This window comes from Salvelinus namaycush, chromosome 4 (assembly GCF_016432855.1).
Source record: "Salvelinus namaycush isolate Seneca chromosome 4, SaNama_1.0, whole genome shotgun sequence".
Classification (NCBI taxonomy): domain Eukaryota; kingdom Metazoa; phylum Chordata; class Actinopteri; order Salmoniformes; family Salmonidae; genus Salvelinus; species Salvelinus namaycush.
The window spans coordinates 20,444,715-20,457,581 of NC_052310.1; the positions used below are offsets into that span (position 1 = coordinate 20,444,715).

The window sequence follows — 12,867 nt, forward strand, 5'->3', positions numbered from 1 at the left end:
CCATGACCAGCCTTTCAAAGCACTTCATGGCTACATACGTGAGTGCTACGGATCAGTAGTCATTTAGGCAGGTTACCTTAGTGTTCTTGGGCACAGTCACTATGGTGGTCTGCATAAAATATGTTGGTATTACAGACTCGGACAGGGAGAGGTTGAAAATGTCAGTGAAGACATTTGCCAGTTGGTCAGCGCATGCTTGCAGTACACGTCCTGGCAATCCGTCTGGACCTGCGGCCTTGTGAATGTTGACCTGTTTAAAGGTCTTACTCACATCGGCTGCAGAGCGAGTGATCACACAATCTTCCGGAACAGCTGGTGCTCTCATGCATGTTTCAGTGTTATTTGCCTCGAAGCAAGCATAGAAGTAGTTTAGCTCGTCTGGTAGGCTTTTGTCACTGGGCAGCTCTCGGCTGTGCTTCCCTTTGTAGTCTGTAATGGTTTGCAAGCCCTGCCACATCCGACGAGCATCAGAACCGGTGTAGTACTATTCGATCTTAGTTCTGTATTGACACTTTGCCTGTTTGATGGTTCACCGGAGGGCAAAGCGAGATTTCTTATAAGCTTCCGGGTTAGAGTCCTGCTCCTTGAAAGCGGCAGCTCAAGTCTTAAGCTCAGTGCGGATGTTGCCTGTAATCCATGGCTTCTGGTTGGGGTATGTACGTACGGTCACTCTGGGGACGACGTCATTGATGCACTTATTGATTAAGCCAATGACTGACTCACTCTTTTACCTATGCTTCTACCATATTTATTCAGAATCTCATATTTTCTTTCTCCTAGGAATCATATTTTATGCAGTGCTGGTGAAATGGACAATCAAACACACCCGCTGTTCCTGCATTGAATAATAAAACTCCTATGCAATCAGATATCTTATGCTTTATGTCCATTATTTTAAAGGATGAGGAAGGGATCCCACAGGTTGTTCTACAGGAAAATGGCCCTGAAAATATTTCAGAATTACCTTCAGGAATCTTATCTACAGGATATCCAAAAGGATTTTGGGGCCATTTTGCTGTAGAACAATTCCTTCTGGTAGCCCTTCAGGAAAAGTGTTCTTGAAGGACTACCTGCATGATTCCTACAGGAAACTGGCCCCGAAAATCCTACAGGAATCCTGCAGAATATTTATCCTGCAGGATTCCTGTAGGATTTTTCATGCAGGATTCCAGTAAGACTTTTTTGTAAGGGTGTAGATAGCCTACAGTAATTCGATGTGTGTACATGTGTGTGTATGACTTAAGACACCTTTTTAATAAATAGTGATTGTTCTGGGCGATCAATCAAATCACTTTTGGCATGCTTATTGAACCTCAAGTAATGGACACACCTGCACACAGACTCGCATGTACACACACACACACACACACACACACACACACACACACACACACACACACACACACACACACACACACACACACACACACACACACACACACACACTATTAACATGATACAGCAACTTATGACTTATGGTCCTCTTACTAGCAGAATGCTAAGCGTATAATTCCCCTTTGTCATCTCATCAGGTGGTAAGGGGTCATAAGGGGAAAGATGGAAACTAGAGGCCAGTCTCAAACAGTCTGGGGAGAGCACGGAGAGCTACGTGGACATATTTAGACAGATTACAACAAAACGAGTTTGGAGTTAACATTTTTTTATCCATTTATCCAGTTCTGATTAATTTAGTTTAATAAAAAAGATCATGATTTTCTATAATAAAAGCCAAAATGATGATACAGCATCTATTAAATGTCCTTATTTGTAACGATATTACCATTTCATGCGACCATTTAGAAACTACAGTGTCTAACTTGTATTTCTAGCTGTAGTCTGTTTCCTGTCTGAACTGCGTTTTGCGCCCTCTCTCAACAATTATGAATTATTACACCGCTGTTCAAAATGTAGCAACGGCACACCGCTAGAAGTAGCACATTTACATCACATAGTTCAAACTTACCCGAAACATCAGTAACTGCAAATAAAACGAAATAACCTATCCAAAGTTTAGTCCTTTGCGTTATGTGAGTAGGCCTACCCATCTTGGCGTGGGTACTTTGTCAGGACGCACGGCGCAGGCGTTTGGCAAGACATTTATTTGTGACTAGTTTAAATACCCCCCCTCCCTTCCGCCTTCGCTCAGTCTGCGATCTGATACAACTCCAAATAGAGTAAACTCAAAAGCACTGTTTTCCTCTGTCTGGAAAGTCATAGCCTACTGTACAACGAGGTGTGGCGTTTATAAGGGCTTTAGAGCAAAAAAAGCACAAGCATTTTATGCCCTTTTCTTATCCTTAAATAATATTAATTCGAATGTAGGCCTACCAGTCAATATACAATTGTTATACACATTTTAGAACACTATGTTTTCATGTTTAAGCTTTTGAAAGAGTTTTTGTATTGAAAATGTTGAATATTTGTATTAGGCCTATATCATAGCTATAATAAAATAATGTTTCTGATTCTTTGTCTCATCCGCAGCTCCATTAGTCCAGTAGACTTCTATTTAAAGGTGATACAGTTTCCTTTACTACTACAGTATATAATTTGCACTATTTTGTTGCTGTTTTTCATGTAACACACACACACACACGCAGTTCTGCAGTTATATTCAGAACTCTGTCCCTCTCATCTCTCTCCTCTCCTCCCCAGTTAAGACAGAGCCTATAAACAACAGTGAGACTGACTACCACAGAAAGCAGCATTAGACAGTCCTGCAGGCAAAGGTACCACCACACATAGTTTCAGCCTCTCATTTCTCCCTTTAAAATGGAGCCTAACAGACACGCATAGCAGTACTCACAGATGTTGTTGGTACCAGCCATATTAAAACCAACTAGCACCAAGTTGACCATTGCAGACATTCGTTTCCCTTTACACAAATACACATAAGCTGTTCATGTGATGTCACCATTACTCTCACTCTTTTACCTATGCTTCTACCATATTTATTCAGAATCTCATATTTCCTTTCTCCTAGGAATCATGTTTTATGCAGTGCTGGTGAAATGGACAATCAAACACGCCCGCTGTTGCCGCATTGAATAATAAAACTCCTATGCAATCAGATATCTTGTGCTTTATGTCCATTATTGTAAAGGATGAGGAAGGGATCCCACAGGTTGTCCTACAGTACAATGTCCCTGAAAATATTTTTGAATTACCTTCAGGAATCTTAGCTACAGGATATCCAAAAGGATTTTGGGGCCATTTTTGCTGTAGGACAATTCCTGCTGGTTGTCCTTCAGGAAAATGACTATCTGCAGGATTCTTGCAGGATTGTTTTCTTGAAGGACTTCCTGCATGATTCCTACAGGAAACTGGTCCCGAGAATCCTACAGGAATCCTGCAGAATATATATCCTGCAGGAATCCTGTAGGATTTTTCATGCAGGATTCCTGTAAGACTTTTTTGTAAGGGTGTAGATAGCCTACAGTAATTTGGTGTGTACAATGTGTGTTTATGACTTAAGTCACCTTTTTAATAAATAGTGATTATTCTTGTCAATCAATCGAATCACTTTTGACATGCTTATTGAACCTCAAGTAATGGGGCACACCTGCACACAGACTCACATGTACACACACACACACACACACACACACACACACACACACACTCACACTCACACAATTAACATGGTCCTCTTACTAGCAGAATGCTAAGCCTATAATTCCCCTTTGTCATCTCATCAGGTGGTAAGGGGTCATAAGGGGAAAGATGGAAACTAGAGGCCAGTCTCAAACAGTCTGGGGAGAGCACGGAGAGCTACGTGGACATATTTAGACAGATTACAACAAAACGAGTTTGGAGTTAACATTTTTTTATCCATTTATCCAGTTATGATTAATTTAGTTTAATAAAAAATATCATGATTTTCTATAATATGATACTGCATCTATTAAATGTCCTTATTTGTAACGATATTACCATTTCATGCGACAGTTTAGAAACTACAGTGTCTAACTTGTATTTCTAGCTGTAGTCTGTTTCCCTGTCTGAACTGCGTTTTGCGCCCTCTCTCAACAATTATGAATTATTACACCGCTGTTCAAGATGTAGCAACGGCACACCGCTAGAAGTAGCACATTTACATCACATAGTTCAAACTTACCCGAAACATCAGTAACTGCAAATAAAACGAAATAACCTATCCAAAGTGTAATCCTTTGCGTTATGTGAGTAGGCCTACCCATCTTGGCGTGGGTACTTTGTCAGGACGCACGGCGCAGGCGTTTGGCAAGGCATTTATTTGTGACTAGTTTAAATACCCCCCCTCCCTTCCGCCTTCGCTCAGTCTGCGATCTGATACAACTCCAAATAGAGTAAACTCAAAAGCACTGTTTTCCTCTGTCTGGAAAGTCATAGCCTAATGTACAACGAGGTGTGGCGTTTATAAGGGGGGGGGGGGGGGGGGGGTCTTTAGAGCAAATATACAGTTGTTCAGCACATTTTAGAACACTATGTTTTCATGTTTAAGCTTTTAAAAAGTTTTTGTATTGAATATGTTGAATATTTGTATTAGGCCTATATCATAGCTATAATAAAATAATAGCTATTATTATGTCTTGTTATTTTAAATAAAGTTGTTAAATACGATTACAATACATATATGAAACATATGGAGTAACTTGATACTAAGTTAGCTAGGTTTTAAATGGTTGGCTTTGAAGTGGGTGTTGGTATGAGTCACTGACTGTATGACTCTAAAATGTGAATTTTCTTCGGTTTACTCAAGTCAACTAATATTGGAAAGTTATTACCGACAGTGTTGCTACAAATCATCCTAGTATAACAGAGCGCTACTTAGTTAAAAAAGTTTACAGTCAGAACAATATCCCATAGTGAACACAGTCATGAGTTAATTCTGCTGACATGGTCACATTGAGTCAGTATGATAAGGCGTTGATTAGGAAGTTACTTTATATGGCCCATCCAGTTTGGAGCCTGTGGGAAAGGTTGAGACTGAGTAAAATAGGCCCCATCCTCCCTCCAGAATCCCAGTCCTGCAAAAGAAGGCCATCTGCAATGGGAAGAGTCAAGGACTGCATGTAGCTCCAACATCTCAGCAGTCAGGGAAGGCTACTGTTCCTCCCATCCGGAAGCCACTGCAACCCATCCGTACCAAGAGGGATCAAACCTGCGTGGTGAAAGACATCTACCTCCATAGTGCCAAGCCATTGAAGGCAGTCCATGGAGCCAATATGGTCGCCAAGATGCCACTGCCTCCCATTAGAGCCAGAGTCACTGTGCCAAACAATGATGCCAAGAAGAAGCCATTCCAGCCAGTCAGGCCAGAGGGCAGCCCTCGTCCTGCTGCTTCAAAGTACAGAAGGCAGGTTGTGAAGAAACACGTTCAGTTCAAGACTCAGACCCTAACTGTACAAGATCTATCGCCATGCCGTGATAAGAGGGTATGGGTTGTCTTCAACTTGGAGGCTGAGCAGGTGATGGCATATCTGAAGGCCAAGCTGATCAGTGTCACCCAGGAATTAAACCTGATCAAAGGTGGGGCCAAGATTGATGCTCAGGCTTTGGAGGAGAGGAAAGCAAAGGAGCAGTTCAAGGTCAAGGTGGAGAAGTTCATTCAGGAGATCTGCCTGATGAAGGTGGATTCTGACCTATGGGAGATGATCAGAGATAACGAAGAGGAGGAAGAGAGGAAGAAAGAGGTGATGGAAAACGTAGGGGAAGAGGGCAGCATAGCAAGTAAGCCAAAGCAGACAGCAGCCAGGAGACACGTGAGCAAGGACAGGGTCCAAGTTGAGAAAAGTGTGAAAGTGGAGGATGAGAAAATGAAGGACGGAGAGGTAAATTAGTGTACTGCTGAACTAGTTCATTGTTGTGATCATGTTTTAGGCTTATTTGTATTATATACTGTATATTGTATGTATTTTTCCAATTTAATTGTATGTAAAGTGCCTTTAGAGTGCCCAATGTACCATCTGGCATGAGCTGTGCAATCATGTGTCCATCTGATAACGAGGAGTACCACAACGGAAATGTCTTTTGACTTAGTGTTTTTTATCCTTGTGAATTTTAATGTGAGTAGTATTGTATTCACAATGGCTGAAGCAGCTCAATGTAGCCTATTTTAAATTTGCCACATAAATAAACAAATTAATTCCTTCATTCAGGTGGTGTTGAAACGTCGATTTGGGATGAGTGCAGCCAACTCCAAGCTGAAGCAGTGTGAGCACTGCGGCCGGTGCTTTGATCCTAGTCGCCTGGAGAAACACAGCGAGATCTGTGCCAAGCTCTCCTCCAAGAGCTCTAGACGGGGGTCTATGACTCCACCAAGCACCGGCTCAAAGGCACTGTACTGGCTGGCTACGTGACGCAATCCGTGGTGTGATGCACCAAGGGACCTGGGTCTGTCTGGAAATTACCACTCTTTTTGATTGAGCAGACAGACAGGACAGACAGACAGGAGGAGCTGGACAGAGCGGATGAGCGGTGGGGCTGGGATTCGAGAACACGCCAAAACAGACATAGATGGGCTGTGGGCATCGGCGGTGACTGCTGTAGACCAGTGTCAGACCGACCGCTAGACCGCCTGTTGTTCAAAAGATGACCTCTGCCTTGGAATCGGCGACAGTTCCAATAAGAGGCAGTACTACTAGGAGGCAGTTTTGTATCCGGAAACGTCTAAACCAACAGTATTCAGCAGTTCCTCAAATCCACAGAAACACCTGTAGTTCTCCAATATAATAAGGAATCCCAACAACTCTTTTTAAATGTTTCAGTCAGATTTGTTCCAGGAAGGTCAAGGACATTCAATGTTATTGTGCAGTATTCCTTTAACAACTCACGCTCTCCATACCTGTGCATTTTCACTTCCTTGTCACTTGTGTGCCTTTATGTGACCAGTGACCCATGACCCAACATATAGCGCTCTCTAGTGCAGCGTTTCCCAAACTGTTTTGCTTCGTGACCCACCAGTTAAGGGGTCTATGGAGTCGTGACCCACCGTAAGGGTTGAGCGGTGAAAGCACAAACTAACACCCAAAAAAATCATACTAATAATGAACCCTCTTATTCAAAACATCCAACTGAATGTAGATTTGAGGGTTTTGAGCACCTTTTTTGTAACAACCCACAACACAATTCATCCTCTGTATCTACCTGGACCGCTGCTGCTACCCACGTGTGGCCCCGACCCCACAGTTTTGGAACCACTGCTCTAGTGTATAAATTAAGTGGAATATACAAGTTCTTTGTAGTAGTTGAGAACGGACTGGAATGAAATGGGACAGTCAGAAACGGGTAACAGTTCAACGTTTTTATTTCACTTCAGGCAAAGTCAGTGAAGCCACAAGCCAAGTTAACATTGACCAACAAGCCAAAAGTAGCCAGAGAAAATAACACATAACACAATAAGAGACGACAATAAAAAATCCATTTTAAACACACAAAAGGATTGGTTAATGGGTTTGAGTGCATGGAATTTTGATGTAAAAAAAAATCTAACTCAATTGAGACTAAAAGCCTATTAAGTCCTTTCTGTGACAAACTAACACATTTTTTTTAACAGCCAACAACATGGCCAATTGCTGACTAACCCTAAAAGACTAACCATAATCCTCATAGAAAATAACTTCTCTGTTAGATTTACATGACTTCTCAGGTCGAAGTTCAAGTATGAAAACATACTTGGGTCTTCCACCAAGCTAGTCCAATTCAGGCTCTATGAAGTAATTGCCTTTGAATGTGTTGGGAGCACACCCAAATACTCAATGGCTGCATTTACACAGGAAGTCCAATTCTTTTGACCAATAAGATCAGCTCTTTTGCGAATAATTGGGCAAAAGATCAGAATTGGACTGCCTATGTAAATGCAACCAGTGGGATGAAGACTAAGATCATGACGCGTCAGTGACTTCATTTCAACAGCAGGGGGCAGAAGTAGACCTTTTATTCTTTAAGTCAAATGTCAGTGAAGGGCCATAAATGTTAACTGGATTTCTATTGTGGAAATTGTTAGCAATCTTCCTCTCCCACTCTTTCTCCCTTTCACTTCTCCCATTAAAAATACTATTTTCTTTATGTGTTTTTAATCTAATTTTATTGTTTACTTCCTCACTGTTCTGATCCAATCTTTCCCCTCTCTCCTTCTCCTCTTTTTAAATACAGTTTGCCTTCTCACTATTCCAACATCCTCTACCTCTTCCTCTCTTTTTGAATTCCGTATCTTCCTCATCATCTATTGTTTACTTTCTGACCTCATCTCTTTTAGACTTTTACTCATCCTAGTCTCTTCCAACCTCTCACATCCTCATCCTCCTCCTACTTCCACTACTCTCCCTCCCCTCCCACCTCTACCCACCTTCCTCCTCTCCTTTCCTCCTCCTTCTCCTCTATGGCTTCCTGGCCTTCACAAAGAACACGCCCGTCACGTCGTCCACCCCCACCATCATGCCCTGGGGCAGCGTGTACACCTCCAGCCTCACCAACGTGTACCCACTGGCCCTCACGCTGGCACACACCTGGGCCTCATCCAGGGGCACCACAGGGATGCGCACACCGGGCCCCCCCATGTAGTAGCTCTCACCCAGGGCCCCGATGAGGAGCAGGTGGCCCCCGGGCCGGAGAAGGCCCCTGATGTGGCCCAGGGCCCGGTTGAAGGAGGCCAGGTCAGGGCTGACGCTTTCCAGGCAGAAGCAGGACACCAGGCAGTCGGCGCCGGCAGTGGGGAGCTGGGAGTCAGGGTGCAGGGGGCGGGGGAGGTGCACGTCGATGGGGAGAATGTCGGAGACAACAGAACGCAGGCGCGCGGCTTTCTCGGTCCACGCTGAAGGGCTGATCAGGACAATAAAACAACAAACAATACAAAACAATTAACAGCAATAAACATACATTATTTCATGTCTGTCCTCAAAAGCCAGCACTTACTTGACCAATCAATATATGCTAGGAAGTCAGTCCCCGCACCTGGTTTCCCAGGTCTAAATCTGTTAGAGAGTTTATAGGCAAGAGTGAAAACCAGCAGACTCTGTGGATGCGCCCCTCAAGGAGTTGAGTTTAACTCCTCAAATCATATTCATTAGGCACCAAATGGAAGAAAACTGACTCAAACAGCAAGGGACAACCTGTTCAACCTGTTTAACTTGTCCAATATGAAACGCTTGTCTTTGTTTTCCGTTGCAAAACGTTTTGCGACGATGCGCACTAATGAGTTCGACCCTGGTCTACCACTAACATCAGCACCCACCGTCGGCCCTCCAGCTTGCAGACATGCTGCAGGTAGGGGGTCCAGTCCAGGCTGCTGTAGCCCTCGCCCTGCAGCCAACGCCTCAGCTCCTGCCTGTTCACCTCCAGGAAGTCTGTGAGAAACACAGTGTCGAACACCTCACAGCCGCTCAACACCTGGTATAGAGTGGGCCCTGAACCCACGTCCACCAACACGTCACCTCCCACGTCACCTGACAGAGAGGGCGGGGAAGTGAGGGGGAAGAGGAAAAGAGATTGGGGATTGGGGGAAGGGGGGGGGGGGTAGAGAGAAGGAGGGGGAGAAAGGGAGGTAGAGGAGGGGGAGATAGAAAGAAAGGGTAGAGAAAGGGAGGGAGAGCCAGAGAAGGGGGGTAGAGGAGGGTAGAGATAAGAGGGTGGGAGAGAGAGGGAGAGGAGAGTAGGGGAGGGGAGGAAATAGAGAGAGTAAGGGTGGGGGAGAGAGAGGGAGAGGACAGGGAAGTAATGGTGGGGGAGAGGGAGATGACCGAAGGAGTCGACAGACAGAGGTGTAGAGAGAGAAGTGATACAACATTAAACATACTCACCCTTCCCATTTACAAGTCTACTGTACATACACAAAAACACAGATATTGTACATATTTCAAATATCACACCCTCAGTGAAAAATGTTATTCATACAGCCGCTCATAGACAGACAGACAGATGCACACAAACGCAAGCACACGCACACACACACACACACACACACACACACACACACACACACACACACACACACACACACACACACACACACACACACACACACACACACACACACACACACACACACACACACACACACACACACACACACACACACACAAGAGTTGAGTTTAACACCTCAAATTGTTTCCATTCGGCATCAAATGGAAGAAAACTGACTGAAACCGTTTTCTTCCACACACACAGACGCAAACACGCACGCACACACGCACGTGTAACGCAGTTAAGAACGTACCGTCAGGTCTTTCCACAGCAAGCTTAAAATGTCGAGGAGCTATCGAATTAGATATTTTTTTCAATAGCTCAAACCGTTGCAACGTTGTCAAGGAGAGTGGTCACGTGTGTTTGTGAAGCAGAGGATCACTGGTTTGAGCCCAGTATGGGGCAGTCGGAACATGTAGGAAGCTGTTCGCAACATGCTGACCCCCTGTTACAGACAGTGGTACCGTGGCCCGGCTTGGCAGTTGGGCTCAACTCAACGGCTGGAGTAGCTCACTGTGTGGCGAGTTAAGAAGGGGTGAGTGTAACGGAGTTAAGAACGTACCGGAAGCTCCCTCCACATCAAGCTTGAAATGTCACGGATGGAGCTATCCAGATAGATTATTTTTCTGTAGCTCAAACCGTTGGAACGTTGTCAAGGAGGGTGGTCACGTGTGTTTGTGAAGACGAGGATCACTGATTCGAGCCCAGCATGGGGCAGTCGGACAGTAGAGTAAGCTAAGCTTACCCACTGCCTCCAGGTCATCTACAAGTCTCTGCTAGGTAAAGCCCCGCCTGGTCACCATAGCAGCACCCACCTGTAGCACGTGCTCCAGCAGGTATATCTCACTGGTCACCCCCAAAGCCAACACTTCCTTTGGCCGCCTTCCCTTCCAGTTCTCTGCTGCCAATGACTGGAAAGAACTGCAAAAATCACTGAAGCTGGAGACTCATATCTCCCTCACTAGCTTTAAGCACCAGCTGTCAGAGCAGCTCACAGATCACTGCACCTGTACATAGCCCATCTGTAAATAGCCCATCCAACTACCTCATCCCCATACTGTATTTATTTATTTATCTTGCTCCTTTGCACCCCAGTATCTCTACTTGCACATTCATCATCTGCACATCTACCATTCCAGTGTTTAATTGCTATATTGTAATTACTTTGCCATCATGGCCTATTTATTGCCTTACCTCCCTTATCCTACCTCATTTGCACACACTGTATATAGACTATTTCTACTGTATTTTTGACTGTATGTTTGTTTATTCCATGTGTAACTCTGTGTTGTTGTATGTGTCGAACTGCTTTGCTTTATCTTGGCCAGGTCGCAGTTGTAAATGAGAACTTGTTCTCAACTTGCCTACCTGGTTAAATAAAGGTGAAATAAATAAAATAAAAAAGCTGTTAGCAGCACACTGATCCCGTTAGACACACACACTCTCACTCACCCTCGGTAAAAGCTCTGTGCAGACATCCTAGTTTCCAGGGTACGATGCTGTCTTGCCGGTCAAAGTCCGCCCGCGGTGGCATGTAGTTATACTGTAGATAGGCTGCTGGATCAAAGCCTTGGTAACAAGCTACCATCGCCGCCACACCCTTCTCTCTCTCTCTATCGTTCTCTTCTTTTTCATTTTTCGCCTCCCTATCCATGCCTTTTTCTCTCTAACAGAACCCCTCTTTCCCACTCGTTCCACTCCTTTCCTGTTCTCCCTTTTCTGCCTTTCTATCAGTGGGTCAGCAGGTGAGTGGAAAACAGTCTCTGTCTCCGCCAGTATTAATACATGTGTGTGTTGTGTTGTGTTGTGTGTGTGTGTGTGTGTGTGTGTGTGTGTGTGTGTGTGTGTGTGTGTGTGTGTGTGTGTGTGTGTGTGTGTGTGTGTGTTCAGTCTGTGCGTGTGCTTTGTCTATGTCTGTCTGTGTTCCTAAGCTTTGGGGTAGTCTCTCTCTCTCTCTCTCTCTCTCTCTCTCTCTCTCTCTCTCTCTCTCTCTCTCTCTCTCTCTCTCTCTCTCTCTCTCTTTCTTATCAGACGAGATAGCGATCCCCTCTGCCTCTTTCTCGGACGGTGTGACCACCTGATACCTTTGGGCCATCCACTATTCCACTTCTCCTAGCACGAGGTACTGATACCATCATACAGAGGGCTTTCTCCCCAAGGAAATCCACTAATGGCTGCCCACACAAGCACTTCAAGGCCCTCAATCCCTGCTCTTATAGACTCTCTTATCTCCCCCATCGCAAAAAAGAGCTCTCAGGCAAAAACAAACATAGAGGTTTAATCACTGTGAATTATCAGTCAGATGGCCATTTTGTTTTGTTGTACAGGGGGAGACCGAGAGGAAAGTTGGGCTGTTTGGAGAGATATTGAAGTGGAAGGCAAGGATTGTTGTATGGATGAGGTAAGAAATGTCACTTAAGACTTCTGTACTAACAAAGACAGCTACAACTCAAATGAAAAATGTCTAGAGAAATGTTGTGTCCATTTAACCCTCATCCTACCAACATATTTTACATACATGGATTACTAACTGGGGTCATTTTGACCCGAAGAAGAAACTATTAGAAAAAGCAACAATCATAGCAAAATATTAAGACCAGGTTAGCTGGTTTCTGTACTACAAAGTATTCATACCACTGACACATTTATATTTACATTTACATTTTAGTCATTTAGCAGACGCTCTTATCCAGAGCGACTTACAGTAGAGTGCATACATTTTATTACATTTACATACTGAGACAAGGATATCCCTACCGGCTAAACCCTCCCTAACCCGGACGACGCTATGCCAATTGTGTGTCGCCCCACGGACCTCCCGGTTGCGGCCGGCTGCGACAGAGCCTGGGCATGAACCCAGAGACTCTGGTGGCGCAGCTAGCACTGCGATGCAGTGCTCTAGACCACTGCGCCACCCGGGAGGTC

At 44.5% G+C, this 12,867-nt stretch overlaps 2 protein-coding genes across 2 annotated transcripts in view; both read right to left on the reverse strand.

The window, feature by feature from the left end:
• Positions 1 to 2,074, reverse strand: part of LOC120046295 (integrin beta-3-like) — a 39,484-nt gene extending 37,410 nt beyond the window's left edge. The window contains exon 1 of the mRNA XM_038991384.1: positions 1,964 to 2,074. Coding sequence (XP_038847312.1) covers positions 1,964 to 2,045 — 82 coding nt within the window. The 5' untranslated portion in view covers positions 2,046 to 2,074. The remainder of the gene's footprint in view (positions 1 to 1,963) is intronic.
• A 6,286-nt stretch (positions 2,075 to 8,360) lies between these two features.
• Positions 8,361 to 11,596, reverse strand: LOC120045776 (phenylethanolamine N-methyltransferase). Its single transcript, XM_038990706.1, has 3 exons — positions 11,395 to 11,596; positions 9,215 to 9,425; positions 8,361 to 8,802 (listed from the first exon to the last, which is right to left on the reverse strand). Exons 1-3 carry the CDS (start codon positions 11,594 to 11,596, stop codon positions 8,361 to 8,363), a joined length of 855 nt encoding a protein of 284 aa, XP_038846634.1.
• Between the last annotated feature and the right edge of the window lie 1,271 nt (positions 11,597 to 12,867).

Coding starts and splice junctions, on each gene's coding strand:
- LOC120045776 (XM_038990706.1), bottom strand. CDS start 11,596: ATGGATAGGGAGGCGAAAAATGAAAAAGAAGAGAACGATAGAGAGAGA. Junction 9,426..11,394: donor GCACAGAGCTTTTACCGAGG/GTGAGTGAGAGT, acceptor CCTCTCTGTCAG/GTGACGTGGGAGGTGACGTG. Junction 8,803..9,214: donor TGCAAGCTGGAGGGCCGACG/GTGGGTGCTGAT, acceptor TGTCCTGATCAG/CCCTTCAGCGTGGACCGAGA.